This window comes from Bombina bombina, chromosome 4 (genome assembly GCF_027579735.1).
Source record: "Bombina bombina isolate aBomBom1 chromosome 4, aBomBom1.pri, whole genome shotgun sequence".
NCBI classification, from domain to species: Eukaryota; Metazoa; Chordata; class Amphibia; order Anura; family Bombinatoridae; genus Bombina; species Bombina bombina.
This window is the reverse complement of record NC_069502.1, coordinates 30,070,902-30,083,440: the sequence shown is the minus strand read 5'-3', so window position 1 is coordinate 30,083,440 and position 12,539 is coordinate 30,070,902. Positions and strand designations below refer to the sequence as shown.

The following is a 12,539-nucleotide window of genomic DNA, read 5'->3' as shown; positions in this document are numbered from 1 at the left end:
ATAAGAGGACTGTATAGCTACGTTATCTGCAGGGATAAGAGGACTGTATAGCTAAGTTATGTGCAGGGATAAGAGGACTGTATAGCTAAGTTATGTGCAGGGATAAGAGGACTGTATAGCTAAGTTATCTGCAGGGATAACAGGACTGTATAGCTTAGTTATCTGCAGGGATAAGAGGACTGTATACTATAGCTGTTATATGCAGGGATAACAGGACTGTATAGCTAAGGTATGTGCTTGGTTAACAGGACTATACAGCTGTTATATGCAGGGACAACAGGACTATATAGCTGTTATATGCAGGGACAACAGGACTGTATAGCTGTTATATGCAGGGACAACAGGACTGTATAGCTGTTATATGCAGGGATAACAGGACTGTATAGCTAAGGTATGTGCAGGGATAACAGGACTGTATAGCTAAGGTATGTGCAGGGAAAACAGGACTGTATAGCTAAGGTATGTGCAGGGATAACAGGACTGTATAGCTAAGGTATGTGCAGGGATAACAGGACTGTATAGCTAAGTTATATGCAGGGATAACAGGACTGTATAGCTAAGGTATGTGCAGGGATAACAGGACTGTATAGCTAAGTTATGGGCAGGGATAACAGGACTTTACAGCTGTTATATGCAGGGACAACAGGACTATATAGCTGTTATATGCAGGGACGACAGGACTATATAGCTGTTATATGCAGGGACGACAGGACTATATAGCTGTTATATGCAGGGACAACAGGACTGTATAGCTAAGTTATATGCAGGGACAACAGGACTATATAGCTGTTATATGCAGGGACAACAGGACTGTATAGCTGTTATATGCAGGGACAACAGGACTGTATAGCTAAGTTATATGCAGGGACAACAGGACTGTATAGCTAAGTTATATGCAGGGACAACAGGACTATATAGCTGTTATATGCAGGGACAACAGGACTGTATAGCTGTTATATGCAGGGACAACAGGACTGTATAGCTGTTATATGCAGGGACAACAGGACTGTATAGCTGTTATATGCAGGGACAACAGGACTGTATAGCTGTTATATGCAGTGACAACAGGACTGTATAGCTAAGTTATATGCAGGGATAACAGGACTATATAGCTGTTACAGGGAGTGCAGAATTATTAGGCAAGTTGTATTTTTGAGGATTAATTTTATTATTGAACAACAACCATGTTCTCAATGAACCCAAAAAACTCATTAATATCAAAGCTGAATAGTTTTGGAAGTAGTTTTAAGTTTGTTTTTAGTTATAGCTATTTTAGGGGGATATCTGTGTGTGCAGGTGACTATTACTGTGCATAATTATTAGGCAACTTAACAAAAAACAAATATATACCCATTTCAATGATTTATTTTTACCAGTGAAACCAATATAACATCTCAACATTCACAAATATACATTTCTGACATTCAAAAACAAAACAAAAACAAATCAGTGACCAATATAGCCACCTTTCTTTGCAAGGACACTCAAAAGCCTGCCATCCATGGATTCTGTCAGTGTTTTGATCTGTTCACCATCAACATTGCGTGCAGCAGCAACCACAGCCTCCCAGACACTGTTCAGAGAGGTGTACTGTTTTCCCTCCTTGTAAATCTCACATTAGATGATGGACCACAGGTTCTCAATGGGGTTCAGATCAGGTGAACAAGGAGGCCATGTCATTAGATTTTCTTCTTTTATACCCTTTCTTGCCAGCCACGCTGTGGAGTACTTGGACGCGTGTGATGGAGCATTGTCCTGCATGAAAATCATGTTTTTCTTGAAGGATGCAGACTTCTTCCTGTACCGCTGCTTGAAGAAGGTGTCTTCCAGAAACTGGCAGTAGGACTGTGAGTTGAGCTTGACTCCATCCTCAACCCGAAAAGGCCCCACAAGCTCATCTTTGATGATACCAGCCCAAACCAGTACTCCACCTCCACCTTGCTGGCGTCTGAGTCGGACTGGAGCTCTCTGCCCTTTACCAATCCAGCCACGGGCCCATCCATCTGGCCCATCAAGACTCACTCTCATTTCATCAGTCCATAAAACCTTAGAAAAATCAGTCTTGAGGTATTTCTTGGCCCAGTCTTGACGTTTCAGCTTGTGTGTCTTGTTCAGTGGTGGTCGTCTTTCAGCCTTTCTTACCTTGGCCATGTCTCTGAGTATTGCACACCTTGTGCTTTTGGGCACTCCAGTGATGTTGCAGCTCTGAAATATGGTCAAACTGGTGGCAAGTGGCATCTTGGCAGCTGCACGCTTGACTTTTCTCAGTTCATGGGCATTTATTTTGCGCCTTGGTTTTTCCACACGCTTCTTGCGACCCTGTTGACTATTTTGAATGAAACGCTTGATTGTTCGATGATCACGCTTCAGAAGCTTTGCAATTTTAAGAGTGCTACATCCCTCTGCAAGATATCTCACTATTTTTGACTTTTCTGAGCCTGTCAAGTCCTTCTTTTGACCCATTTTGCCAAAGGAAAGGAAGTTGCCTAATAATTATGCACACCTGATATAGGGTGTTGATGTCATTAGACCACACCCCTTCTCATTACAGAGATGCACATCACCTAATATGCTTAATTGGGACGACAGGACTATATAGCTGTTATATGCAGGGACAGCAGGACTATATAGCTGTTATATGAAGGGACGACAGGACTATATAGCTGTTATATGCAGGGACAACAGGACTATATAGCTGTTATATGCAGGGACAACAGGACTGTATAGCTAAGTTATATGCAGGGACAACAGGACTGTATAGTTGTTATATGCAGGGATAACAGGACTGTATAGGTGCTATATGCAGGGACAACAGGACTGTATAGGTGCTATATGCAGGGACAATAGGACTGTATAGCTGCTATATGCAGGGACATAGGACTGTGTGCTTGAGAGAGATTTGAGGGAGAGTCTTACTCTTTAGATACTTTCTCAGCGTGCCGTGTATCATGTACTCAGTAACAATGAAGACTGGCTCAGTTTGCAGACACACAGCATACAGTTTTAGGATTTTCTCATGATTAAGTTTCCACATGGTGCTGGCCTCGCCGTACAACGAGTTCTGCAGAGCTTGAGGAGTGACTGTCAGGGAAAGAAAAATAATAATCAGGTGGAACAGCGTATAGTTTGTTTAAACACAGTCAACTCTCCATATAGTGAACCTTTTACAGCCTCCTCTATATAGTGAGTTTCTCATAGCCTCCTCTATATCATGAGTCTCTCACAGCCTCCTCTATATAGTGAGTCTATCAAAGCCTTCTCTATATAGTGAGCCTCTCACAACCTCCTCTATATAGTGAGTCTATCAAAGCCTTCTCTATATAGTGAGCCTCTCACAACCTCCTCTATATAGTGAGCCTCTCACAACCTCCTCTGTATAGTGGTCTCTCACAGCCTCCTCTATATAGTGAGCCTCTCACAACCTCCTCTGTATAGTGAGTCTCTCACAGCCTCCTCTATAGAGTGAGTCTTTCACAGCCTTCTCTATATAGCGAGCCTCTCACAGCTTCCTCCATATAGTGAGTCTCTCACAGCTTCCTCCATATAGTGAGTCTCTCACAGCATCCTCTATATAGCGAGTCTCTCACAACCTCCTCTATATAGTGAGCCTCTCACAGCCTCCTCTATATAGTGAGTCTCTCACAGCCTCCTTTATATAACAAGTCTGTCACTACTCCTCAATATAGTGAGCCTCTCACAGGCTCCTCTCTATAGTGAGTCTTTAACAGCCTTCTCTATATAGTGAGTCTCTCACAGCCTTCTTTATATAGCGAGCCTCTCACAGCTTCCTCCATTTAGTATGTCTCTCACAGCCTCGTCTATATAGTGAGTCTCCCACAACCTCCTCTATATAGTGAGTCTCTCACAGCCTTCTTTATATAGCGAGCCTCTCACAGCTTCCTCCATATAGTGAGTCTCTCACAGCCTTCTTTATATAGTGAGCCTCTCACAGCTTCCTCCATATAGTGAGTCTCTCACAGCATCCTCTATATAGTGAGTCTCTCACAGCCTTCTCTATATAGTGAGCCTCTCACAGCTTCCTCCATATAGTGAGCCTCTCACAGCTTCCTCCATATAGTGAGTCTCCCACAACCTCCTCTATATAGTAAGTCTCTCACAGCCTTCTTTATATAGCGAGCCTCTCACAGCTTCCTCCATATAGTGAGTCTCTCACAGCCTTCTCTATATAGTGAGCCTCTCACAGCTTCCTCCATATAGTGAGTCTCTCACAGCATCCTCTATATAGCGAGTCTCTCACAACCTCCTCTATATAGTGAGCCTCTAACAGCCTCCTCTATATAGTGAGTCTCTCACAGCCTCCTCTATATAACAAGTCTCTCACTACTCCTCAATATAGTGAGCCTCTCACAGGCTCCTCTCTATAGTGAGTCTCCCACAACCTCCTCTATATAGTGAGTCTTTCACAGCCTTCTTTATATAGCGAGCCTCTCACAGCTTCCTCCATTTAGTATGTCTCTCACAGCCTCGTCTATATAGTGAGTCTCCCACAACCTCCTCTATATAGTGAGTCTCTCACAACCTCCTCTATATAGTGAGTCTCTCACAGCCTTCTTTATATAGCGAGCCTCTCACAGCTTCCTCCATATAGTGAGTCTCTCACAGCCTTCTCTATATAGTGAGCCTCTCACAGTTTCCTCCATATAGCGAGTCTCTCACAGCATCCTCTATATAGCAAGTCTCTCACAACCTCCTCTATATAGTGAGCCTCTCACAGCCTCCTCTATATAGTGAGTCTCTCACAGCCTCCTCTATATAACAAGTCTCTCACTACTCCTCAATATAGTGAGCCTCTCACAGGCTCCTCTCTATAGTGAGTCTTTAACAGCCTTCTCTATATAGTGAGCCTCTCACAGTTTCCTCCATATAGCGAGTCTCTCACAGCATCCTCTATATAGCGAGTCTCTCACAACCTCCTCTATATAGTGAGCCTCTCACAGCCTCCTCTATATAGTGAGTCTCTCACAGCCTCCTCTATATAACAAGTCTCTCACTACTCCTCAATATAGTGAGCCTCTCACAGGCTCCTCTCTATAGTGAGTCTTTAACAGCCTTCTCTATATAGTGAGTCTCTCACAGCCTTCTTTATATAGTGAGCCTCTCACAGCTTCCTTCATTTAGTATGTCTCTCACAGCCTCGTCTATATAGTGAGTCTCCCACAACCTCCTCTATATAGTGAGCCTCTCACAACCTCCTCTATATAGTGAGTCTATCACAGCCTCCTCTATATAACGATTCTCTCACTACTCCTCAATATAGTGAGCCTCTTACAGGCTACTCTATATAGTGACCCTCTCACAGCCTCCAGTATGTAGTGAGCATCTAACAGCCTCCTCTATATATTGAGTCTCTCACAACCTCTTCTATATAGCACGCCTCTCACAATTTTCTGTATATAGTGAGCAACTGACAGCCTCCTCTATGTTGTGATCCTCTAAAAGACTATAGTGAGTCTCTCAGAGCTTCCTCTATTTAGTGAGCATCTCACAGTTGCTTCATATAGCATCCTATTTATAACGAGCAACTCACAGCCTCCTCTATATTGTGAACCTCTCAGAGCCCCCTTAATATAGTGGTCATTTTAGAGCTTCTGCTATATAAAGCATTTCACAGCCTCCTATAAACATTGAGCCTCTCACAGCCTCAGCAATATTACTTGTATCGCACAATGTCCTGAGTATTGTAAACCTATCACAGTCTCATCTATCTGCTGAGCACCTTCCATACTCATCTATATTGCATGTTTCTCAAAGACGCCTCTTTATAGTGAGTCTCTCACTGTCTCCACAATGTTGCAAGACTCTTACAGGCTCATCTCTATAGTGAACCTCTAACAGCCTCCTCTATATAGTAAGTATCTCACAACCTCCTCTATATAGCAAGCCTCTCACAGGTTCCTGTATATAGTGAGTCTCTCACAGCCTCCTCTTTATAGTCAGTCTCTCACAGCCTCCTCTATATAGTAAGTCTCTCACAACCTCCTCTATATAGCAATCCTCTCACAGGTTCCTGTATATAGTGAGTCTCTCACAGCCTCCTCTTTATAGTCAGTCTCTCACAGCCTCCTCTATATAGTAAGTCTCTCACAACCTCCTCTATATAGCAATCCTCTCACAGGTTCCTCTATATAGTGAGTCTCTCACAGCCTCCTCTATATAGTAAGTCTCTCACAACCTCCTCTATATAGCAAGCCTCTCACAGGTTCATGTATATATTGAGTCTCTCACAGCCTCCTCTTTATAGTGAGTCTCTCACAACCTCCTCTATATAGTAAGTCTCTCACAGGTTCCTTTATATAGTGAGTCTCTCACAGCCTCCTCTTTATAGTGAGTCTCTCACAGCCTCCTCTATATAGTAAGTCTCTCACAACCTCCTCTATATAGCAAGCCTCTCACAGGTTCCTGTATATAGTGAGTCTCTCACAGCCTCCTCTTTATAGTGAGTCTCTCACAGCCTCCTCTTTATAGTGAGTCTCTCACAGCCTCCTCTATATAGTAAGTCTCTCACAACCTCCTCTATATAGCAAACCTCTCACAGGTTCCTGTATATATTGAGTCTCTCACAGCCTCCTCTATATTGTAAGTCTCTCACAACCTTCTCTATATAGCAAACCTCTCACAGGTACCTGTATATTGTGAGTCTCTCACAGCCTCCTCTTTATAGTGAGCCTCTCACAGCCTCCTCTATATAGTAAGTCTCTCACAGCCTCCTCTATATAGTGAGTCTCTCACAGCCTCCTCTATATAGTTAGTCTCTCACAACCTCCTCTATATAGCAAGTCTCACACAGGTTCCTGTATATAGTGAGTCTCTCACAGCCTCCTTTTTATAGTGAGTCTCTCACAGCCTCCTCTATATAGTAAGTCTCTCACAACCTCCTCTATATAGCAAGCCTCTCACAGGTTCCTTTATATAGTGAGTCTCTCACAGCTTCCTCTTTATAGTGAGTCTCTCACAGCCTCCTCTATATAGTAAGTCTCTCACAACCTCCTCTATATAGCAAGCCTCTCACAGGTTCCAGTATATAGTGAGTCTCTCACACTCACAGCCTCCTCTTAATAGTGAGTCTCTCACAGCCTCCTCTATATAGTAAGTCTCTCACAACCTCCTCTATATAGCAAGCCTCTCACAGGTTCCTGTATATATTGAGTCTCTCAAAGCCTCCTCTTTATAGTGAGTCTCTCACAGCCTCCTCTATATTGTAAGTCTCTCACAACCTTCTCTATATAGCAAACCTCTCACAGGTTCCTGTATATAGTGAGTCTCTCACAGCCTCCTCTTTATAGTGAGCCTCTAACAGCCTCCTCTATATAGTGAGTCTCTCACAACCTTCTCTATATAGCAAGCCTCTCACAGTTTCCTGTACATAGTGAGTCTCTCACAGCCTCCTCTTTATAGTGAGCCTCTCACAGCCTCCTCTATATAGTAAGTCTCTCACAGCCTCCTCTATATACTGAGTTTCTCACAGTCTCCTCTATATAGTAAGTGTCTCACAACATTCTTTATATAGCAAGCCTCTCACAGGTTCCTGTATATAGTAAGTCTCTCACAGCCTCCTCTATATAGTGAGCCTCTCACAGCCTCCTCTATATAGTAAGTCTCTCACAGCCTCCTCTATATAGTGAGTCTCTCACAGCCTCCTCTATATAGCAAGCCTCTCACAGTTTCCTGTATATAGTGAGTCTCTCACAGCCTCCTCTTTATAGTGAGTCTCTCACAGCCTCCTCTTTATAGTGAGTCCCTCACAGCCTCCTCTTTATAGTGAGTCTCTTACAGCCTCCTCTATATAGCAAGCCTCTCACAGGTTCCTGTATATAGTGAGTCTCTCACAGCCTCCTCCTTATAGTGAGTCTCTCACAGCCTCCCCTATATTGTAAGTCTCTCACAACCTTCTCTATATAGCAAACCTCTCACAGGTACCTGTATATAGTGAGTCTCTCACAGCCTCCTCTTTATAGTGAGTCTCTCACAGCCTCCTCTTTATAGTGAGCCTCTCACAGCCTCCTCCATATAGTAAGTCTCTCACAGCCTCCTCTATATAGTGAGTCTCTTACAGCCTCCTCTATATAGTAAGTCTCTCACAACCTCCTCTATATAGCAAGTCTCTCACAGGTTCCTGTATATATTGAGTCTCTCACATCCTCCTCTTTATAGTGAGTCTCTCACAGCCTCCTCTATATAGTAAGTCTCTCACAACCTCCTCTTTATAGTGAGCCTCTCACAGCCTCCTCCATATAGTAAGTCTCTCACAGCCTCCTCTATATAGTGAGTCTCTCACAGCCTCCTCTATATAGTAAGTCTCTCACAACCTCCTCTATATAGCAAGTCTCTCACAGGTTCCTGTATATAGTGAGTCTCTCACATCCTCCTCTTTATAGTGAGTCTCTCACAGCCTCCTCTATATAGTAAGTCTCTCACAACCTCCTCTATATAGCAAGCCTCTCACAGGTTCCTGTATATAGTGAGTCTCTCACAGCCTCCTCTATATAGTAAGTCTCTCACAACCTCCTCTATATAGCAAGCCTCTCACAGGTTCCTATATATATTGAGTCTCTCACAGCCTCCTCTTTATAGTGAGTCTCTCACAGCCTCCTCTATATTGTAAATCTCTCACAACCTTCTCTATATAGCAAGTCTCTCACAGGTTCCTGTATATAGTGAGTCTCTCACATCCTCCTCTTTATAGTGAGTCTCTCACAGCCTCCTCTATATAGTAAGTCTCTCACAACCTCCTCTATATAGCAAGCCTCTCACAGGTTCCTGTATATAGTGAGTCTCTCACAGCCTCCTCTATATAGTAAGTCTCTCACAACCTCCTCTATATAGCAAGCCTCTCACAGGTTCCTATATATATTGAGTCTCTCACAGCCTCCTCTTTATAGTGAGTCTCTCACAGCCTCCTCTATATTGTAAATCTCTCACAACCTTCTCTATATAGCAAACCTCTCACAGGTTCCTCTATATAGTGAGTCTCTCACAGCCTCCTCTATATAACAAGTCTCTCACTACTCCTCAATATAGTGAGCCTCTCACAGGCTCCTCTCTATAGTGAGTCTTTAACAGCCTTCTCTATATAGTGAGTCTCTCACAGCCTTCTTTATATAGCGAGCCTCTCATAGCTTCCTTCATTTAGTATGTCTCTCACAGCCTCGTCTATATAGTGAGTCTCCCACAACCTCCTCTATATAGTGAGCCTCTCACAACCTCCTCTATATAGTGAGTCTATCACAGCCTCCTCTATATAACGATTCTCTCACTACTCCTCAATATAGTGAGCCTCTTACAGGCTACTCTATATAGTGACCCTCTCACAGCCTCCAGTATGTAGTGAGCATCTAACAGCCTCCTCTATATATTGAGTCTCTCACAACCTCTTCTATATAGCACGCCTCTAACATTTTTCTGTATATAGTGAGCAACTGACAGCCTCCTCTAGGTTGTGATCCTCTAAAAGACTATAGTGAGTCTCTCAGAGCATCCTCTATTTAGTGAGCATCTCACAGTTGCTTCATATAGCATCCTATTTATAACGAGCAACTCACAGCCTCCTCTATATTGTGAACCTCTCAGAGCCCCCTTAATATAGTGGTCATTTTAGAGCTTCTGCTATATAAAGCATTTCACAGCCTCCTATAAACATTGAGCCTCTCACAGCCTCAGCAATATTACTTGTATCGCACAATGTCCTGAGTATTGTAAACCTATCACAGTCTCATCTATCTGCTGAGCACCTTCCATACTCATCTATATTGCATGTTTCTCAAAGACGCCTCTTTATAGTGAGTCTCTCACTGTCTCCACAATGTTGCAAGACTCTTACAGGCTCATCTCTTTAGTGAACCTCTAACAGCCTCCTCTATAGAGTAAGTATCTCACAACCTCCTCTATATAGCAAGCCTCTCACAGGTTCCTGTATATAGTGAGTCTCTCACAGCCTCCTCTTTATTGTGAGTCTCTCACAGCCTCCTCTATATAGTAAGTCTCACAATCTCCTATATATAGCAAGCCTCTCACAGGTTCCTTTATATAGTGAGTCTCTCACAGCCTCCTCTTTATAGTCAGTCTCTCACAGCCTCCTCTATATAGTAAGTCTCTCACAACCTCCTCTATATAGCAATCCTCTCACAGGTTCCTGTATATAGTGAGTCTCTCACAGCCTCCTCTTTATAGTGAGTCTCTCACAGCCTCCTCTATATAGTGAGTCTCTCACAGCCTCCTCTATATAGTAAGTCTCTCACAACCTCCTCTATATATCAAGCCTCTCACAGGTTCATGTATATATTGAGTCTCTCACAGCCTCCTCTTTATAGTGAGTCTCTCACAACCTCCTCTATATAGTAAGTCTCTCACAGGTTCCTGTACATAGTGAGTCTCTCACAGCCTCCTCTTTATAGTGAGCCTCTCACAGCCTCCTCTATATAGTGAGTCTCTCACAGCCTCCTCTATATAGCAAGCCTCTCACAGTTTCCTGTATATAGTGAGTCTCTCACAGCCTCCTCTTTATAGTGAGTCTCTCACAGCCTCCTCTTTATAGTGAGTCCCTCACAGCCTCCTCTTTATAGTGAGTCTCTTACAGCCTCCTCTATATAGCAAGCCTCTCACAGGTTCCTGTATATAGTGAGTCTCTCACAGCCTCCTCCTTATAGTGAGTCTCTCACAGCCTCCCCTATATTGTAAGTCTCTCACAACTTTCTCTATATAGCAAACCTCTCACAGGTACCTGTATATAGTGAGTCTCTCACAGCCTCCTCTTTATAGTGAGTCTCTCACAGCCTCCTCTTTATAGTGAGCCTCTCACAGCCTCCTCCATATAGTAAGTCTCTCACAGCCTCCTCTATATAGTGAGTCTCTCACAGCCTCCTCTATATAGTAAGTCTCTCACAACCTCCTCTATATAGCAAGTCTCTCACAGGTTCCTGTATATAGTGAGTCTCTCACATCCTCCTCTTTATAGTGAGTCTCTCACAGCCTCCTCTATATAGTAAGTCTCTCACAACCTCCTCTATATAGCAAACCTCTCACAGGTTCCTGTATATATTGAGTCTCTCACAGCCTCCTCTATATTGTAAGTCTCTCACAACCTTCTCTATATAGCAAACCTCTCACAGGTACCTGTATATTGTGAGTCTCTCACAGCCTCCTCTTTATAGTGAGCCTCTCACAGCCTCCTCTATATAGTAAGTCTCTCACAGCCTCCTCTATATAGTGAGTCTCTCACAGCCTCCTCTATATAGTTAGTCTCTCACAACCTCCTCTATATAGCAAGTCTCTCACAGGTTCCTGTATATAGTGAGTCTCTCACAGCCTCGTCTTTATAGTGAGTCTCTCACAGCCTCCTCTATATAGTAAGTCTCTCACAACCTCCTCTATATAGCAAGCCTCTCACAGGTTCAGTGGCGTCACTAGGGTTGGTGTCACCCGGTGCGGTAAGTCATGGTGTCACCCCCCCCCCCAGAAAGCAGACACACACAAAAACACAGGCAAACACACATACAAACACTCAGACACACTTAAAAACATACTCAGATGCACACACAAACACTCGGAAACACACTCAGACACACACACAAAAACACACACACAAAAACACTGAGACACACAAAAACTCAGACACACACATACAAAATATGTAAACTGCACTGCATTAATTAGGAAGCTCATGCCTAGAGCTGCTCCCTGGCTCAGCAGAACATCAAATGAAAGATAAACAGAGCACTCTAAAATAAATCACTGAAGAAAAGGTTTAGGCACGCAAACTATGAAAATTCTGCTCTCTGACTCTGTTCCAAGTCTGTCAGTGCACAGCCCTGGGCCGCATGTCACTGAGCAGTGAGCACAGATAGGCAGGCAGGTTTAGGCTAGCAGCGCAACTTTGCATGCCCCACGGCACACCCACAACATTCATAGTGAAATTGGGCAGGGGAGGAGCAAAGTACAAACAAGCAAAAGCAGCCGGGAAAACTATTTGTTGAAATTGCAGCACTGGCTCAAGGGGCAAAAAAATTGTGTCTACAACTTCCCCAGTCCCACTAATGTTCACAAATGCCAGCCTCTAATAAAATAATCTATGCATCTCAACATTGTATTTCTTTGAATTTCAATAAAATTAAAAAAAAAAAAAAAAAAAAAAAAAAATTTTTTTTTTTTTTTTTTTGGTGTCACCCCCTGGAGGGTGTCACCCGGGTGCGGCCCGCCCCCCCCGCCCCCCCCCTAGTGACGCCACTGCACAGGTTCCTTTATATAGTGAGTCTCTCACAGCTTCCTCTTTATAGTGAGTCTCTCACAGCCTCCTCTATATAGTAAGTCTCTCACAACCTCCTCTATATAGCAAGCCTCTCACAGGTTCCAGTATATAGTGAGTCTCTCACACTCACAGCCTCCTCTTTATAGTGAGTCTCTCACAGCCTCCTCTATATAGTAAGTCTCTCACAACCTCCTCTATATAGCAAGCCTCTCACAGGTTCCTTTATATATTGAGTCTCTCAAAGCCTCCTCTTTATAGTGAGTCTCTCACAGCCTCC

General features: G+C 43.4%; 1 protein-coding gene across 1 annotated transcript in view; it reads right to left on the bottom strand.

Moving 5' to 3' along the window:
- The window catches only part of LOC128656815 (tyrosine-protein kinase SRK3-like), a 93,473-nt gene that overhangs the window by 45,177 nt on the left and 35,757 nt on the right, over positions 1 to 12,539 (bottom strand). The window contains 1 exon segment of the mRNA XM_053710979.1: positions 2,917 to 3,081. Within this exon segment, the coding sequence (XP_053566954.1) occupies positions 2,917 to 3,081 (165 nt within the window).